At 37.7% G+C, this 18,229-nt stretch overlaps 1 protein-coding gene across 1 annotated transcript in view; it reads right to left on the bottom strand.

The window, feature by feature from the left end:
- Dcc (DCC netrin 1 receptor) overlaps window positions 1–18,229 on the bottom strand; it is a 268,312-nt gene that overhangs the window by 71,287 nt on the left and 178,796 nt on the right. The window contains exon 12 of the mRNA XM_050121731.1: window positions 13,427–13,459. Coding sequence (XP_049977688.1) covers window positions 13,427–13,459 — 33 coding nt within the window. The remainder of the gene's footprint in view (window positions 1–13,426; window positions 13,460–18,229) is intronic.

The raw sequence follows: 18,229 nt of genomic DNA, 5'->3' as shown, positions 1-18,229 counted from the left end.
GTGCATTTTAATTCATTAGATTTTTACAAAATTTCCTTGTGATTTTGTTCTCAGAGGCCACTTAAATATTGCTTCTCTGTTTTTTATTGTGGGACAGTATGTGTATGTGTGTATGTGCAGATGTCTCTTCCTATGTGTAAAATTAACCTATATCAATGTTTATTTTATGTCCTCACTTACAGCACAGACAAACAGTATTTTCCATGATAAATAATTTTCCGGCACCTAGAAAAGATGCATTATGTAGGAGTTTTGGTGCTAGGGTCTATTTTTGTCCTGTGGACATTTATAATTTCAGGAAGGGGTGTAAGGCATTCATGTACAGAGGCCGTTTAGGAAGTTGGATGTGGTACCTGTAATCTCATCTTTAATCCATCTTCTTTGAATGGGGATTCAGAGGGTCCACACTATCAATCCCCAGAGAAATACATATGGGCCATAATCTAAATCAAATGGGCAGACTGGTCATCGAACAAATAACGCGCTGCACAGTCTCCTAAGGATGCAGAGCACGGAGTTATCGCCCTGATCTTAGAATTGGTTTTCTGAGAATAATTCTGGGGGTAATGATGAAAATTGCATCGATTTTATGTCTTGTACACCGGTGGATAAAGAAGATCCATTAATGCCACCTGAATACAATTTTACTGTCCAGCACACAGATCACATTGAGATATATTTAAAACAGATGATTTGTCAGAAGCGAGATATGTGTGGGAGAGATCAATTCATCATGTGGCTGATAACACTGCTGACTTTGAGCAAAGGTATCAGGGCATCAAAACCCACGAAACAGAACAATAAGGAACACCCAGGAGTTTTCAAATATATATTAATAGAAAGTAGCTGCTCACTTGTTCCTAAGGTCCAATGCACTGTGCTTAAATAAACATAGAAGAAATCACCGAGTGAAGGAAAACATTAGTGTTTCAGATGCAACGGCAGCTAAAGTTCTCATCACATATGAAGGTTGGTGCTGAGTAAACCCATGGTATTTCCCCTTCTCCAAAACCTTTGGTTGCATTTGCCTCCTGCAGATCTTCTGAGAGCAATAACTTGCAAAATAAGGAGGGAGGGGGTTGGTGAAGGACTGAGCTGTCTGGAGTGAGAAAAGCAACGTGTGTACCCTCTCCGTGCATTTTCATCATAAAAGTTCCGCTCTTTTCTATTCTAATCTTCATCTGTACACCATTGACTGTGAATAGGATTGACTCTTGCTAAGAAGTAAACAAAGTTATAAGAATTCTTAGAAATCAAACTAGAAATTACGGTTAGAATTTAATGTTTAAATAAGAGGAGTAATGTGACCACGTGAAAACAGGGTACTGTAAGAGGAAAGCGAAGGATGAATTTTGTGGTATTTGTTATTCATGGTATTCTGTACAAGGGAAATTTGTACGGATTATTCTTCTATCTTAAATGCTTGCTTTTGGTGGACATCTCAGTTTAATTCTTAGTGTTAATATCCTGAGACAAATGTGTAGTTTGACCAACGCTTGGGGGATGGTTTCCTGAGAAAAACTGCCTAAGGTAGGAAAAAAAAGGAACCTTACAAATAGTGCATTTTTTTTCCATCAGAACAAATAACACCAGCACTGTCAGAGTTATCATCACTACCAAATACAGAGATAACAGATGTCAGCCAATGCACTTTAATGCAAACATCTTACTTCACTGATTAAATATGCATATGGAAATATCTCTATATAATTTATATGCCATAGTACAATATATAATGTACTGTGCACTTTTTTCTAAACATTCTATCACTTCTGAGCCTCGCATTCTAGACACTGAACTAAGGAAAGTGGGCAATAATTATAAAGGAGCCAAAGAACACAAGCACACAAATAATATCTTTTAATCACAACCAAGCAGTTAACTTTCTTCTTCAATATATTATATAAAGAAAACTCATGATTTCTGAATTATGACCTTCATAAATCCATCTATCTTCCTGTTTGCTGGTAAAATTTGCTACCTGACCCTGAAGATCTCTATTATAACGAGCTGTATTTTAAAAGCCCAGTACTTTACTAGTTATTGTAATTATTATTAACATAGATTTAGACATAGCAGTGATTAACAATTCAGTTATTAATAGAACAGAAGCCAACTAACCGTTACTGGCATGGAGGCTGGTGGTTCTGTCTGAAGTTGTTTATTTCCCAGGGTCTCTCCTTCTGACTATTTGTCTCTAGCAATCTGACATAATGGCCATCAGAGGAGCCTCAGAAATCACTTTTAGATTCAGCCCTGTCTTTACGAAACTCTAAAACATCATACTGTTTTTTTCAATATATAAGGGCCTTCCTGGATGACAGAACCTTCCCAGGAGCTCAATTACCAGACATTGGCAACATGGACGATGAGGTCCAGCCTCATGTAGTTCATAAAATGGAAACTGCGCTCAAAGTCCACCCAATGACACTGATAGCCTCTCCTAGATGATCCCAAACTCAGGTTTAATAAGGGCTTGTGTTGGGTGAAGCTCTAAGTCACATGGAGAAAGGATAGAAGTGACAGGGTTCTGTCTTTCTCTAAGGAAGCTGCTGAGTGAAGACATTAAGCCATGCACATCCTTCTAGAGGATATCAATAATGAGTCTAGTGGAATTTCCTCCCCCGCGTATCTACTCACCCTTCACCCATGCATTCAATAGAGAAGTTTTTGTTGTGTTGTGTAGCAGTTTCCTCTGAGATTCATCCATGACGCACTGCAACCATACTTTTCAAGACAGAAAGGAAATTACTCAAAACAGCTACCAGAAGTCTCTGAATCTGACTGGATTCACTAGGTTCATCCTTCTCCAAGAGAGAGAAAACTCATTCTAAGACCAACCAAGATGCAAGAAAGTCTGATACAAACTCAGGTGTTTTCAGGAAATAGGGACTGGGTACATTTCTAGAAAAAACAAGGATCTGTATGAAGAGGTTCAGACCCACAAAGTCACCTGGTAAGGACAATCTCTAGTCTATTGAGCTTCCTGCAGGCTGGGCAGTATGCTCTGGTTTCCCAGTGTTTGCAAGCTGTCACTCATACTGGAGTGGGCTTCAGTGACACAGCTGCCTTCAAGTCATTTCTGTTCCTATCACCCCCAGGCATATTCTTGTGAACAATCCCAATAAAACTCATTGCTTATCTAAGTTGGCTCTTGATGGTATCTGTACCTTGGTCTGTCACTTCTCTCTGGCATGAGTAGATGCACATGTTGCATGTCTCCTGGGAAATTATGTCATACAATATAATTGGAGCCTGAAGACACGCAAGAACCAAAGATGAGTTGGGGATGAGTGAGAGCATGATCCTCACAAGACACCCTACAAAGGCTGATCAGCCTGAGGGGGAATAATCACAGAGGAAATTCCGATACAACCTACTTTTCTGGTATAGTATGTGTGTGTGTGTGTGTTTTTACTATGGCCATGGCTGGATGGGTTTTTTCTGGGTAGTGAGACCACCAAAGAAGGTTAAGCCAACAGTATTAGGAATATCTATAGGGGGAGTCCCAGGATGGCAGTCGCTGTGTAATAGGAGGTGGCATGACTACTTGATGAGTGGGATGTACTATGAAAGTACAGAGATGTCCTGAAAGCAATGAAAGTTTTAGAGACAATTTTGCCATCTTTGAGAATAGCCTACAAGGTCTGGCTTTGTCAGTAAGCAACAGCAGAGGCTACTTGACCTCTGTAGTTAAAAATGCATCTAGTTCTGAGATGCGAGCCAAGCTGGAACATGTTTGTGTAAAGGAGGAATTTCAACTAGAATAGGAGCTGCAGCAGCATCCTCTATGTTTGTCTCTGATCTGACAAATAAATAAACTATAGAACAAGATAGAGACGTCGGCTTGCTGTTTCTTACAGTTTGGAGGCTAAAAGGAAAAGAGACATCTTGTCATAGCCATGCTCAAAAGATCTTCCTGGGATCCAGAAACACAGCACCAAATGGAAAAATCCAAGAGTGATGGAGGTGAGATGTGAGAACAAATGAGATCAGTCTGACTGCTGTGGAGGCAGGAAAAATAAGAATAATACAGCTAGCTACCCTTCCCTTCTTAAAGAAAAGGCTATATGAATTAGGAAAGCATGAGAGAAATCAGTCCGTGGTGGACGGGTCTTTCAGAGCCATTAGGAATCTTTCACTGAAGTCCTCATAAATAAAAGGGGCTGGAGGACCATAGAGGAGATGCAGGCAGTATTGAGGGAACTGGAAAGAAGAGAAGCTGTATTTTAATCTCACTTCACTGGGTTAGAGGGAACTGTGTCCACACACAACTTAAAAAACACATTGATTCATCAGGGACCTCAAGAGTGGCATGGACCTTGAACAACTTAGTTTCCAAAGTAGGGCAAGATGTTCATAAAATAAATGCGCTGGCAGGTTCACATGTCTTAATTATGATGTAACGAGTGTAGGCACAACAAGAGAGTAACCCAGAGGAGATTGTTTTGTAAAAGGCAAAACAAAGGTAAAGGTCTGTGTCTTGAAGACAAACGTGGGAAGATTTGTGTAGAGTGGAATTTCCTAATGAGTAAATATGACATAAAGTTTAGTTATGTGCTAAGGGGGTGGGGGAGGCTTCACAGCATGAGGAATCGTTCACAAAAAGATAGGACACAATAGGGAAAGACTCTTAAGCCTCTACCAGGAGTAGGTAATTAACCCCATTTAGTGCAGGTACATTCCCTCAGAAAAAGTTTATACTAGTTGTAGAGATAGTTGGTCCGTCCTGGATTGCTCCCAGAAGATAGGGGAAGTGGATAGAAAAGGAACAACTACTGATTAAGCGACAGTGCCAATTCAGGGCATCTGAGACCCACGAAGTCAGAAAGTACAGCAGTGGTAACAGGGCCATGCACCCTCTTAGCTTTGGGTAGGCACGAGGCGCTTAAGGCAGACCCAATGATTTCACTAAGAGTGAGGAAATATACGAAAGGCTTAAGGAAGAGCTTCAAAACATGGAGGTAGAATACTCAGAGATAATGACAGAGGGTTGCGGTGAGCTTATTAAGTTAGTGCTTCCTAACCATATTGCTACTATACCCAAGACGCCACTGTGGAGTAAGCAAGCAATTGATAAAAATTAATAGACCTTACTATACTGTATTTGACCTTGCTTATGTTTGAGTCTAGTATCTTCTTTCTTTTGATCTTCGGGAGTCACATGTTACTTGTTAAGAGCATATGACAGTGAACTTTCAGAATGATTTATAAAGGGTTTGTTTGTAAACCTACTCTTTGTTATGGGATTGCGTCTTTTCCTGCACAGCCTCAGGAAATGGTTTTATTATATAAATAACATAACACTAATAGTTCACTATTTTGCATATTTTGTGTAAAAGACGCTCTTCCGCATGTCGCACTTCCTACAGGCTGTGGAGAATGCTGTAGGTTTCTGGTTTTTGCGATATGTCACCGAGGATATGGAGGACTTTAGTGATATTCTTGCCTTTGAGTCATTTCTGTTCCTGTAAGTTTTCATCCACATTTTTGTAAGTTACTCCAATAAAATCCATTGGCTCATCAGGTCAGATCTGGTGGTATCTGTACGTTGATCTGTACATTCCTTCCTATCGCAGGAATGTAGGCATGCACACATATGTGTGAGTGTGTGTGCACATATGTGTGTGTGTGTGTGTGTATGATCTCACTACAGGAAAAGTCTGTCACACAACAAGTGAATCTACTGATTGTATCATTAGAGACACAAAATGGCTATCGTAGAGGTGTGTGCACTACTGCAAAAGGAAAAGTTTAATTGAGTGATTTCAACCCCTTGATTAGTTCCAAAAGTTAAAGTAAAACTCAATTTCTAAGTAAGGAATCATAATGGGACAGTGGTATTATTAGCAGTTTAGGACTAGAAAATTTATGGGAAGTTTTTCAGGGGACACAGAACTTGAGAGAGAGAGAGAGAGAGAGAGAGAGAGAGAGAGAGAGAGAGAGAGAGATTAACTAACTGAGTTCTGAAAGCCTTGGGAAAAATATTTCTTATATATAGTCTATCTAAAAGTTTCCTTAGAGTTTATCTTGGGGAGACAGAGACCCACTTAGAGAAATTTGCACACGTCCTATCTATTTGAGAAAGATTATGCTAATTATGTATGAAGAGATTTAAAGATGCTCTTGCAATAAGTAGGGTGTGAATAAAGTTAGCTACAAATCTGTAAAACAGGGCATTTTACTTATGAGTAGATTATGGCTTAGGAAGATGAATTTACTCAAGATCACATCTTAAGTAGCCGAGTCTGTTTAACTTTGGTGACAGTTTTTCCACAGTGAGTTGATAAGTACGAGAACAAGCGAGGATGGGGAGAAATGAACTAGATCACACCCGAGTTAATCATGGTGTGCTTGTGTGAGCGTTTAGGAATCCATGATTCCTAAATTTAGGATTTAGGAGACATATCACCTGTATTCTCAATAGACATACAAAACACAGTAGACTTTGGAAGGAAAGAGAAATCATTTTTTTAAGCCATATATAGCATTGGGGGAAGCAATTTTGTCATTTTAGAAAGTGCATACCAGAATCTAGCATGGTGGTCCACATCTGTGATCCCAGTACAGGAGAGGGTGAGCTTGCTTTGTTCTGAGTCTCAGAATCAAAACCAAAATCAATCAAACAAAAAAACAACAAGAACATGGAAGCAAAATAGCAGCAGAGGACAAACTAGGCTACAGCGGAAATGTAGGACATGACTGACTTTGAGACAACCCTTGCAACCAGATCATCCTTTCCTTTCCTGGCCCCATACCCTCAAGGAAGAAATGCTCAAACATGGCCAGAGAATGGTGACTGTGGTTTACATAGCTGTGAACGCAAGGGAGCACACAGATTGTCGGTGGCTAATGAAGTGGGTCTTTGATGTGTTGAAAATAAGGAACATTCTAGAACTACTGTGTTAAGAGACAAATTAGAAATCCCCTTTAAAAGCTCATCTTTCTACCATAATGCACTGCCCTGATTACCATTCCTTGGTTGCAGCATGAGTCCATCTTATAGTTGATATAATTTGCACATCTTCCGGATTCTTGCTCATCCCTTCCCAGAATTTCCTCAAGTGAAATGTACTTATCATTTTTCATTAATTTTTTTTTACATTTAAGTCCAGACTAGGTTTTAAGAAATCCTTTTCTCTACTCTAGCCCACAATAATAACCTATTTGAAATCCAAAAATATCTATTTTAGTGGTAACATCTGAATTGTCACTTAAAGTTTACATATTTGTCTGACAGTGACATATTTATAAAGCAAATTTTCAGTAATGAGCATTGCTTGAAAATGAATCCAAACTACTGTTATTTTTCCTCAGGAGTTTCCATTTCTAGCCTCATGCTAGATTCACTACTATTAATAAATAAGTTGTCAGAAGTGAGTCCAGTTCTTCTAATAATATTTTCCCACAATTCAATCATTTACTGGCGCCTATTAGTTTTGATTTATTTTCTACTCAGCACTTCAAAAAGCTAGTGAAATTTAAGTCTATAAATTTTTCTGCTACCAACAAATAAGGAAGGACAGAAATCAAAGAAAGAAGGGCTTAGAATCTTTCAAAGTTGACTATAGTTTCTTAATTTTACATTTATCTATTGTTTTTGTAGGTGATTGCTAAATTTCTATTTTTTAGCTAGAGATATATCCTTATTCTGAGACTATTAAGCACATAGACCATCCCCCATCAATAGTTTTTTCAATCCATACTTTTTATTAGTCAGGAAAGCTTTTGTTTTCTAGATGACTCCATTTTCCTAGGCACTTGTATTTAACTCAAAATGCATTTATTTATAACTATAATACGAGTTACTAGGAAAAGTGGTAGAAATGACAGTGAGAGATAAGTACAGTCTTAACCCCTTCTGAAGGAAACTTCTCTTAAAATAAACAAGAGATCACTATCACAACAACCACAAACACTACAACCAATCAAACTGTAGATCTCTGGAACCAAGTCCCAATCCATACCTCTACAAAACACTCCTGTGCCTAAGATAAGACCCTATTGCTAGAGACAGGGAGGAGACAGTAAGAGCAGAGGGAAAAGGGAGTTGGCTATGAAATTGTACCTTCTAATAATACCAGAAGTGACAACCATAAGGTCTCACAAACCTAATTTCCCAAACATGAGTTGACCGTAGGTGACACTGATGGACATTACACATTGGAAGGAAAAGAGCCCCGAAGGTTTCAACCTTTCATAAGGAACTAAGCAAATGAGTAAAGTTGGGCCTGGAAGAGGGGTCTTCCTCAGAGGAGAGAGCATGTGAAGTGACTGTTCAGTCTAAGTGTCTGTCCTGAAAACACACATACAGGTAACATTATGCAGACCAAAAAGCTATATTTAGGAACATGTATGAATACACTTATAAACATTTGCATAAAATAACTATTAGTGAAAAAAGAGGCTATGAATTGGAAGGTGAGCGGGGAGGCATTTATGGGAAGTCTTAGAGGGAAGAAAGGGAAGGGAGAAATGCGATTATGTCTTAAAATAAATGCATAAATAAACAAAAATCTGACTTGTGAAGAAAACAAAGAAACAATACTGAAGATGCAAAACACAGAAGTGATAGGATGAAATATTCAGAGGTAGAAAGTCTGAGGTAGGAAGAGGTCTCTCAAGAAGAACCAAGGGGGGCAACAGTAGAGTAGCTATGTCACAAAATGAACCTGTGTCTGGAAAATGGAGATCCAGTAAACCTAAATGCCAGACTGAGAAGGTTAAAAATCTACATGGATCAAGTAAATCCCTTTGGGAGGTGTCTATGTCTCTTTCTTTCCAAGCTACCTATTAAAATATAAAGGTTCCTGAGAGTCAGTTTCTTGATTGCTTGCTGGGAACATGACAGGCACTTAACACTCTATTAAAAACACATTACTCATTTTTCCACCCCTACTTTTTTCCCTACTCATAATTTATAGTATTGCCGAATTTTGAACTTGAGAAAAACACAGGTGAGGCTAGTGTTTTCAAGTGGGTGTAGCAAGTGGTTGAATAAAAAAACCAGATTGAAGCCATTTGCAATAATAGGGTAAAAAGAGGCCTTAGTTTTCAATTAAACTGCTCCCACCTGAAGGTGTGAAAGGTTTCAATTTTTCAAACAGAAGCCTGTCTGTTGCAGTCGGAACCCTACAAATTCTGTCTTACATTAACAGAATTCAAGGCTTGATTACACTGCCTTGAGAACCCTAGTTCTTTGAGAATGGAAACAATTAAGATTTTGCTTATACATGAGATCAAAACAGCTGAGGTGCAAAATGGCAGGGTTGGTTTCAAAAATTTTACAGAAATACTCTTTTGCAGAAAAGAAAGTCTTTGAAATGAGGTGAACCTATGGTGATACTGCTAGGCTTAATGTTCTTGATAAGAAAGTTAGAGTCAATGAATTTATTGCATTTCCAAAAATTATACAACGGTGTTGAGCAAAGGTTCCTAGGTAATATGGGTATGTATGTATCTGTATCTAACTACGTAGACTCCGTGAGCACCTGGGTAAGACTTAAATCCTCTTTATCTGATTTTAATGAACTATAACTTCAGCAGGAGAATTGATTTGACTACCGCGAGAACCTAGTGGTTGATGCGTAGTGGAAAAGCTATTTATAATGTTTTTATTGCTATTCCTAGGTTTTTAAAAATTCTAATTCCAGTATAAAAACCTGTGAATCTTAAAGATCTGTGCACATGGTGATTTTATAGGTGGGAGTGCCTAGAGAAGCTAATTCTCTACCCCATAGTCACACAGTAGGTCCCAGGATTAGGGCTGTGCTGACATTTAACAGCTCTTGTTCCAATCCAGCAACCAAGGAGCACATAGTGATTGACAGAACCAGAGATTTACAAGTGATGGTTAAAATTTGAGGGGACTTATCCTTCTTTCTTTAAAATACAACTCAGTTCACATGGTCATTCTTTACCTCAATCTGCAGACTAGTTTACAAATCCGTACTTCTCTATGCCGAGTGTTTCAACCCAGTCCCAGGTCATGGGGAATCAGAGACATTTGAAACTTCTGGAGTGAGCACTTTCTCTGTAGTCGAACTAGGCAAGTTTCTACCCTCTGTAAATTGCTTTGACAGTGCCATTGTACCCACTCTACCATCACACTGGCTAGGCACGGACATGCCTATGAAATCATAAGCAGATCAGTTTTCATCACTAGACAGCTCTGTGTGGAACATATGGACATGCCTATGAAATCATAAGCAGATCAGTTTTCATCACTAGACAGCTCTGTGTGGAACATGCCTTGGCAGCCACAGAGAATCACTACGGAAAATGGGCACAACAACCCTGAAATGCATTCATAAGGAACTCAAAGGTGTTACCATTATTTCAGAAAAACATAATTCCTATGTTTAGAGCAGCAATAAAATGTAAATTGTGAAGTCGGAGAGAAGCATTTGGCTTCCAACATTGGCAACAATGATTTGTGTGATTTGGGGCAATACACTTTTTTTTTTCTGTAAGTCAGAAAGACAATTAGTAAGGAGCAAAAGACACTTCTGTTTGAATGTGAGTGCAAGGCTTTGTGAGTCCTGGGCATAAGACACACCCACACAGAGAAGCAGTATGGCTTCTACCTATTCTCTGGGAACACATCCCAGGGTCCGTCTGCATGACGACATCCCTTTCTCCTTCCAAGAAACTTAATCACCAAAACCTCGGAATTACTTTAAAACATAAAAAGGCTTCAGATTTTTTGCTCAAATGATGACTATAATAGTATTTTATTTTAGTACAAAGTCTAGAAGTCTCATTCAACTAGAACTTTCTTTCACATACTGATGCTGTTGTCAGGCTGCAACCACATTCAGATACAGTTGAAATAAGGCTAAGTAAAGTCATATGTGGAGAGAACTGATTCACTAGTACTTATGGAATTTTAGGAGGAGACCTCAGGAGGCTCTTTCCCACCATGGGATGGCACAACAAAGAACAGATTTAGCCAGCAGGAAGGACAGCCCTCACTAGGACGCAGCTGTTCTGGACCTTCACATGGGGCTATTTATCTCAACTCTAAGGTACACACATTTTTGTTGTTTAATTTACTTGGCATTTAATACTGGAAGCCCAAGATAACTGAGATAGTAGAATTATAATAATCTCCATATTTCCAACCTTGTAGACTCAGAGTTGTGGGGAACATTTTAACAAGATTATCCCAGATGGACATCATTGGCTTTGTTCCTAATACTGATGTGAAAAAAAAAATAAACAATCACAATCCATGGTAGAAAGATGCTAGCGCAATCAAACTTTAGATGCTGTAACTTTCCAGACTGATACGTTTATAGATCCTGCATATAAACATGAAGAAAGCACATACTGAATGGATTTGGATTTGGCTTTAAAATCAGAACTTCTGGAACAAGGCTTTTGTGGGTTTGTTTCTACAGGCAAATTCTTGAGCGTCTCTAAGCTTCAGATTATTTAGTGCTCAGCTGGAGATAATAATAGTATCAGTCTCAGTTGTGTTATGAGTTAAATGAATCAATCATCCATTCTTAAAATTGTACTTGGCAGAAAGTGCTTCATTGCGTCCAATTAAGCATTATAGAAATTCACGGAGGTGCACTGCCGCTCTTGTCTATCCTCCGCACACCTTTTGGAGGGTTTGTGATACTACCTCTCATGAAACCAAACTCACTAAGACCTCAGAGTTGCTTTCAAACATATCAGCCACTTGCTCAGGAAAATTCCAGGAAATAACTAGGAAACGAAATGAGAGAGAACTACAGAAGAAAGTACAAAGCAGATCGAAATTAGAGTGAAGAAAACACCAGACGCAATCAACTGATATGCAAGTGTTGAATTCTGGGTTGTTTATAATTTTCATGCTACTCTCACTACTACTTAAATACTTGCAAGAAAGCAATAAGAAATTTCTCTGCTCCCAGCTCATTCTAGCTCTTGTAGACCAGGCTGGCCTCGAACTCACAGATACCCACCTACTTCTGCCTCCTGGATGCTAGGATTAAAGGCCACTGCCCAGCCCCCATCTCATTCTTGAGTTTTCTCTTCCTTCCTTCCTTCCTTCCTTCCTTCCTTCCTTCCTTCCTTCCTTCCTTCCTTCCTTCCTTCCTTCCTTCCTTCCTTCCTTCCTTTTCCTCCTCCTCCCTCCCCCTCCCCCTTTCTTTCTTTCTTTCTTTGTGTGTCTTCTCCATGGCAGGTGTTAGGTTCCCAGAACAAGTAATCGTAACAAGAAACTGCCAAGGTACTTTGTACTTTTAACAACCATCAAGGCTCTTCTTACATTTTCTCTTACAATTCTATTTCCTGCTTCTCTATTTAGAATTCATATTGCCAGGGTAAATTAACTCCAAATTTTCTCAAGTGGGTTTCTTTTTATTAATCCTTGGATAATTCCATAGTACTCCAGAAAAACAAAACAAAAGAAACCAAATGTATCATCCTTAGGCAAAAAACACTATTCAGGTTGGGCATCATCTACCATCAGCAAGGGCAACACACCGATGATCAGTATTTGTCAGAAACAACTGCCATCAGGAAGAGCATTTTCATTTAATCTCACATCTTGTTGCTTGGGAGCCTCAAAGTGAGCTGGCTATGCTGATTATCCATTCATATGTGCATTGAAAGACAAACTACTGTTGGCTGAGAAAGCACAAATATATACAACAGATACACAAATAGTTTCCGGGACTCCAAAACTATCCCTGAAAGAATATATACCCCCTCCCCCCAGGAAACTCATCAAATCTCCTTTTCTTAGAATTCTATTAAATGTCTTTGGTGTAAAGATAATGGAATACTAATTTATCAGTCTACAAATTATGTAAATAGGGAATTCTATTTTTACTTTTGAGTTGAAGGATAATTTGTATTTATTTCCATTTTTTTCTTCATTGTGTGAAACCAGGAATGATTTCAGATCAGTTTTTAGACACGAGGGAGAAGGAGAAGAAAAGAACTCCGGCTTCCAATGCACAGCAATAATGCCCTAAAAAGTTAACTCAACTTTGTTTTTATTTATTAAAGAAATTTCCTTGCAGAGCAGAAGCACACATGATTTATGGAGCACAGCAGAACTTTAATCCGCAGCTCAGGAAAGGGTGCGAGAGCAGCTTGAAAATTATGCTGAGCTTAATTATACTTAATGTGAATTATTCAGAAGTGCAGACAGAGACTAAAAATTTATTTCATACAAAGAAGCTTGACATTTTAATTGGTCCTTCAGAATAGAGACAAAACAATTTCCTCTCGAGAAAATTTACATCTTCCCTATCAGACCCACAGCCCTAGCCAAGCAGAACTTCATTAACAAGATCAATCATGCCAGTGTCTGCTCCTCCATCAGGTGGATGGCCCAGGTGAAAGCAGGAATACAAAGCAATGACTGACACTTTCACTAGATACAACTGATTAGAGACACAAACAGCGATAGACTGTTGCACTGTACCTTGGTCATTAGCCATTTTGTCAGGGTGTTCCACTGTGGAGAGAAAAATAAATTATGTTATTATAGTGTAGCATTTCTTAGGAGAAAGTTGTCTTATCAAGTCCATAATGTTATCATTTCTTTTGGATAATCAGTCAGAGGTAGCAAAACCTGAAAATAATGGTTTTTTTTTTTCTAAAGAAATACCTTCTAAAATCTAGTTGTCATGTTTTTCTAAACAGAAACTCATTGGGTAATTTTAATTAAGTTGGAATTGATAGTAAAATGTGTAGAAAGAGCTTCCAAATCATATTTACTTTATTTGAAGTATGCTATAGGATTTATTTATATTTTATACAGTTTTTTTTTTTTTAAAGCAAGTCCAAGCCTTAGATGATTCCTAATGGACTGGGAAAACTGGTGGGACATACTCAGTGGGCTACCTGCTGGCGGGATAACCTTGACGACTTGATCTCACACCTGGTAAAGTGACTCTTGGTTTGTTCACAACTGCAAGAGTTATGATGAATAAAGGTCACAAATTTCTTTGAAAATGTAAGCTACCTCGAAACATCTTAAAATCTGGCCTCTGTTCCTTAAACTAGTGAAATTAAATACTGAATCAATACAACCACGGTTCTAAAAGCAGTCTTAAGAATGTCTTGTTTTTAATCCTGTATATAATTTCCACTTAGTTTTTAATCTGCAAACTATTATTGCCCTACGAAATGTTGTTCTAATATATCTGTTTCTGAATATAGGAGTCTTACAGAGCACCAGGAAGCAATAGAGGCTGAGGACTGACAAGTACTGTGGGCAGACATGTTTCTTACAACATCCCATTTATTTCAAAATTATCGACATGTAGCTTAATGGATATATACATTCTTATAAAGTAAATTTGGATTATATACGAGTATACATTACAATTTAAAGACTACTTTAAAAGATACTTATCCGTACTTTACATATTTTGAATGTTTTGTTAGATTTGTACATTGCATTTTGCGGAGACTCTTGATGTAGTGATAATGTGGCTATCAATTTAAGTTCCACCTTTTAATTACTTATAGGAAAGAGACTGAATTTTCTAAGTGTGTGTGTATATGTGCTAATGTGTACATTGTTTCATGTGTAAGCAGAGGCGTGTGCATTGTTCAGAAGCCAGTGGTCAGTCTTGAATGTTGAAATTCAGATGCTGGCTAATTTATTTATTGATGCAGGGTCTGTCATTGATCTGGCACTCACCAATAAAGTAAGGCTGGTTGACCAGTGAACCTGAAGGATCCATGTGTCTCTGCCTTTTCAGTTTGGGGATTACAACCATGTGTTACCATCCTGGCGGTTTTACATGGGTACTGGGATTTAAACTCAGGTTCTTCTGCATATTAGGCCAATATTTTGTTTTCTGAGATCTCCCTTCTTCCCAGAGATTGACTCATCAGTACCATTATTTTAATATAATCCTATGGCATTTCAATTTGCTCCATAAGCAAAACATTTTTGTTACTTTTGATTTATTTCCTATGTAGATGATTATGTTCTTAAAGAATGGAATTTTTTCTTCTTAATCTGAATAAATTTTTGGTATTGTTATTTTAAGGCAGGATCAAAAAATATAATGTGAAAAAGCAGAGAAGAGAGGAGACATCTTTGTCTTGACCCAGTTTTAGTGGGAAAACTTTGTGTTTTTCATCATTATACATGAGGTTAACCGTGGAGGTTTTGTCAAATTATGAACTTTCCAGCTTATTGAGATTTTCATTCTTGAATGACTGGTGTATATCTTGCATGACTTCTCTTTGTTTTTGATATGATAGTGTACAATTTTTTTCTTTTAGCTTGTAGATAGGAAATGCATAGCTGGGGTAAATCATTCTTTTTTGATTTGCTAATATTTTGTTGGCAACTGTTGCATTTACGATCATCAGAGTTATCAGCATGCAATTTCCTCCTAAGGTGTTTGTTTGGGTTTGTTATTAAGACAGTTGACAAATAACATAAGGATGTATTGATTCTGTATTTACTCTTAAATGAGAGTATAGTAATTGGCAGAATTTCTGCCTTTAGTATTTGGTAGGATTTATCAGTCAGCCTACGAGGATTTGGTGATTCCTGTTTTAGAAGATCACTATTTATTGATTCTATTTTAGAGATAAATAGGGGGAAATTCAAGTTGTCTTTTTCCTTGTGTGGTTTTGCACCTCTATCTTTGAAGGGGTTGTCCCATATCATCTAGTGAGTTAATATTGAGAACATGGAGTTGGTTATAGTGTTTCTGTATTATGCCTTTAATGAGTATGGATCTGTAGAGACAACTCCTTTTCAGGGCTTATGTTAGAGATTTAACTTTTCACTTACATTTTTTTTTCAGTTAGCTTGCCTAGAACCTAGTGGCTTACTACTCTTATTGAACTTTGCAAACAAACAACTTTGATTTAGTTGATTTCTCTGCCAATTTTCCATTTTAAATTTCATTTGTATTATATGTTCTTATAATTCTTATTATTTATATTCTTTTTAATCCAGATTCAAATTACTCTCATTCCTCTGATTTTCTGAGGTGTTGACTTAAGATACTGAGTTAGATCTTTTAGCTTTTCTAGTATGTGTTTTAATGCTACACATTTTCACTTAAGGGTTGCTTTTACCAGCATCCTATAATTTTAAATAAATTATGTTTGGTGAAATTCTCAGTCATTCGTGTTTCAGAGATATTACATCTGTTTGTTTATATTGTAAATTTTGTACACATTCCTGATTTTAGTTATTTACAAATTCTTGTGAATTTTGTTCATTTTCTTTCTTTGTTTGCTTTACTTTAAGGGACTCAGGTGCCTGTTGAGATGTATGTATAAACACAGTCTTCCCTGAGCTGCGTCCAGACTGCTAAAACGCCAATGAAACAAATTCGTCATTCTGTTACAGTGCTTATTTTTATTTTTAGCTTTCATTTCATTTTTTATGACTCCCTTCTCTTTGCTTACATTGTCCACCTGTTATTACATCCTGTTGACTTCATCCATTAGAGCGCTTAGCATCTTATTCATAATTTTAAATTATCGGACTGAGTCTTCTACTTTCAACATCCAGCCATGTACAGTTCAGGTGCTTACAGTTTTTCTGTCTCTCAAAAGGGTCCTTTTTTTTCCTGCTGGAACACACTGATTTTTTTTTCCTTAGTAGCCAAGCATGTAGTGAACAGGCCATCAGTGGTGCAGTGTGCTTTGGGGCAAAGGGAAGTATTCTATACTTCTATGATTAAAACTTTCTTAACTGGTTGTATTTCTCGACTGTGTACTATGAATTTCACAAGTATTTTTCTTTATTTTTCCTGGCTTCTTAGGTGGAAGAAGAGAACTAACTGAAGATGGGCTTTTCATTTACCCACGTGAAAGACTACCACTCTCTCGAACTGAATGATTTTCCTCCTCTTAGTTACTTGGCCTTGATAATAGCCTAACAAGTTCAATCAGGAAAACATTCCTATTGAGGGCAGGAGTTTTTGAAGAATACATTGTTCTGGTTCTGATATTTATATGTGGTTCATATTATATTCATATTATATGCTATCCCCCGCACTTGTTTAGTATAAAAGGTTTATACTAAAAAAAAAAAAAAAGATTTATTTTTCACTCTCCACTTTTGTAAGTCTCCAGCAATTAAACTATTTTACAGATACATGAATTTGACTTTTGTGTCTTTTGGGCATATTTAGCTGTTGCAGGAGCTCCCTCTGCTTCTTCAGCCAATAGCTTTTAAGATACCAGCCCGCTTGGGCGTGGTCTTTGTTGCTTTTTAAAGCAACAGTAGCCATGAGCTCTCTCTTGCTTTGGACTCAGCTTCCGGTTACTAGCCCCCCTTTCCTGGTCGTGCAGAGGGTCTAGGATGGTGATCTGCATTTTAAATAAATAACCCTTTTATTAATCACAGTTCCAAACTGGTGTGGGATTGTTTTGTGATTTATGCCTTCATTTAGATAACCTGTAACCTGTACTGCAAAACTGACTTGTTTCTGTATGTTTTGTTGAAATTCACAGTGAGCCAGATATCATGCAGTAATATACAATATAGTCATTCATTCATTCTGTGTACCAGAATTAATTGTTCTGAGAGTTAATTACTCTTGTTTTAAAAAAATAATAACCTAAAGCAAACATGGAGAGTTAACAGATGACTCTCTCTCTCTCTCTCTCTCTCTCTCTCTCTCTCTCTCTCTCTCTCTCTCTCTCTCTCTCACTCTTTCTCTTAGATAAGTTTTCTCTGCATAGAGCTAAATGTTCGGGAAATCACCTCTTGAGTGCCAAGATTAAAGGCGCATACCTCCTGACCCAGGTGAGCAGGATTTTTAACTAAAGTCTGTAGCCTGTAAAAAATTACACTGCTTTGTCAGAAGCAGTATGTCAGGTTTCCAGCGATAAGGTTGCAGAATACTTGAGGGACATAAGTAGCTACATAATCTGGAAGTGTACAAACTTGGGAATCAACACAGTACATATTCAGAAAGGTATTCCAATCAGCGTTTTATATCTAGTGTAGAGATGTGTTTAATGAGAGTATATGGAATAATGTCGAATGGGAACAAAAAGAAAAGAGATGAATGTCAAGTTCATTTCTCTCCATCCTAAGATTGTTCCTTCAAACTGGTAATTGTATTGTTTCATTGTCTGAAGTCCAAAATATTTTTAGTAAGCGATGAACAAATGTACTTTCTCCAGATTTGGTTTTCTGTTAGTAAAGTTACATTAGATATAGTGTGAAAAAAATTCAAGTTATGAAGAATGTTTACTAGCTGGGTGTGGTGGTATACACCAGTAGTTCCAG

Source organism: Alexandromys fortis, unplaced genomic scaffold (genome assembly GCF_014885135.2).
Source record: "Alexandromys fortis isolate MF-2015 unplaced genomic scaffold, M_Fortis_MF-2015_v1.1 scaffold_202, whole genome shotgun sequence".
Taxonomy (NCBI): domain Eukaryota; kingdom Metazoa; phylum Chordata; class Mammalia; order Rodentia; family Cricetidae; genus Alexandromys; species Alexandromys fortis.
The sequence above is the reverse complement of the archived record's forward strand: the minus strand, read 5'-3'. Positions and strand labels throughout refer to the sequence as shown.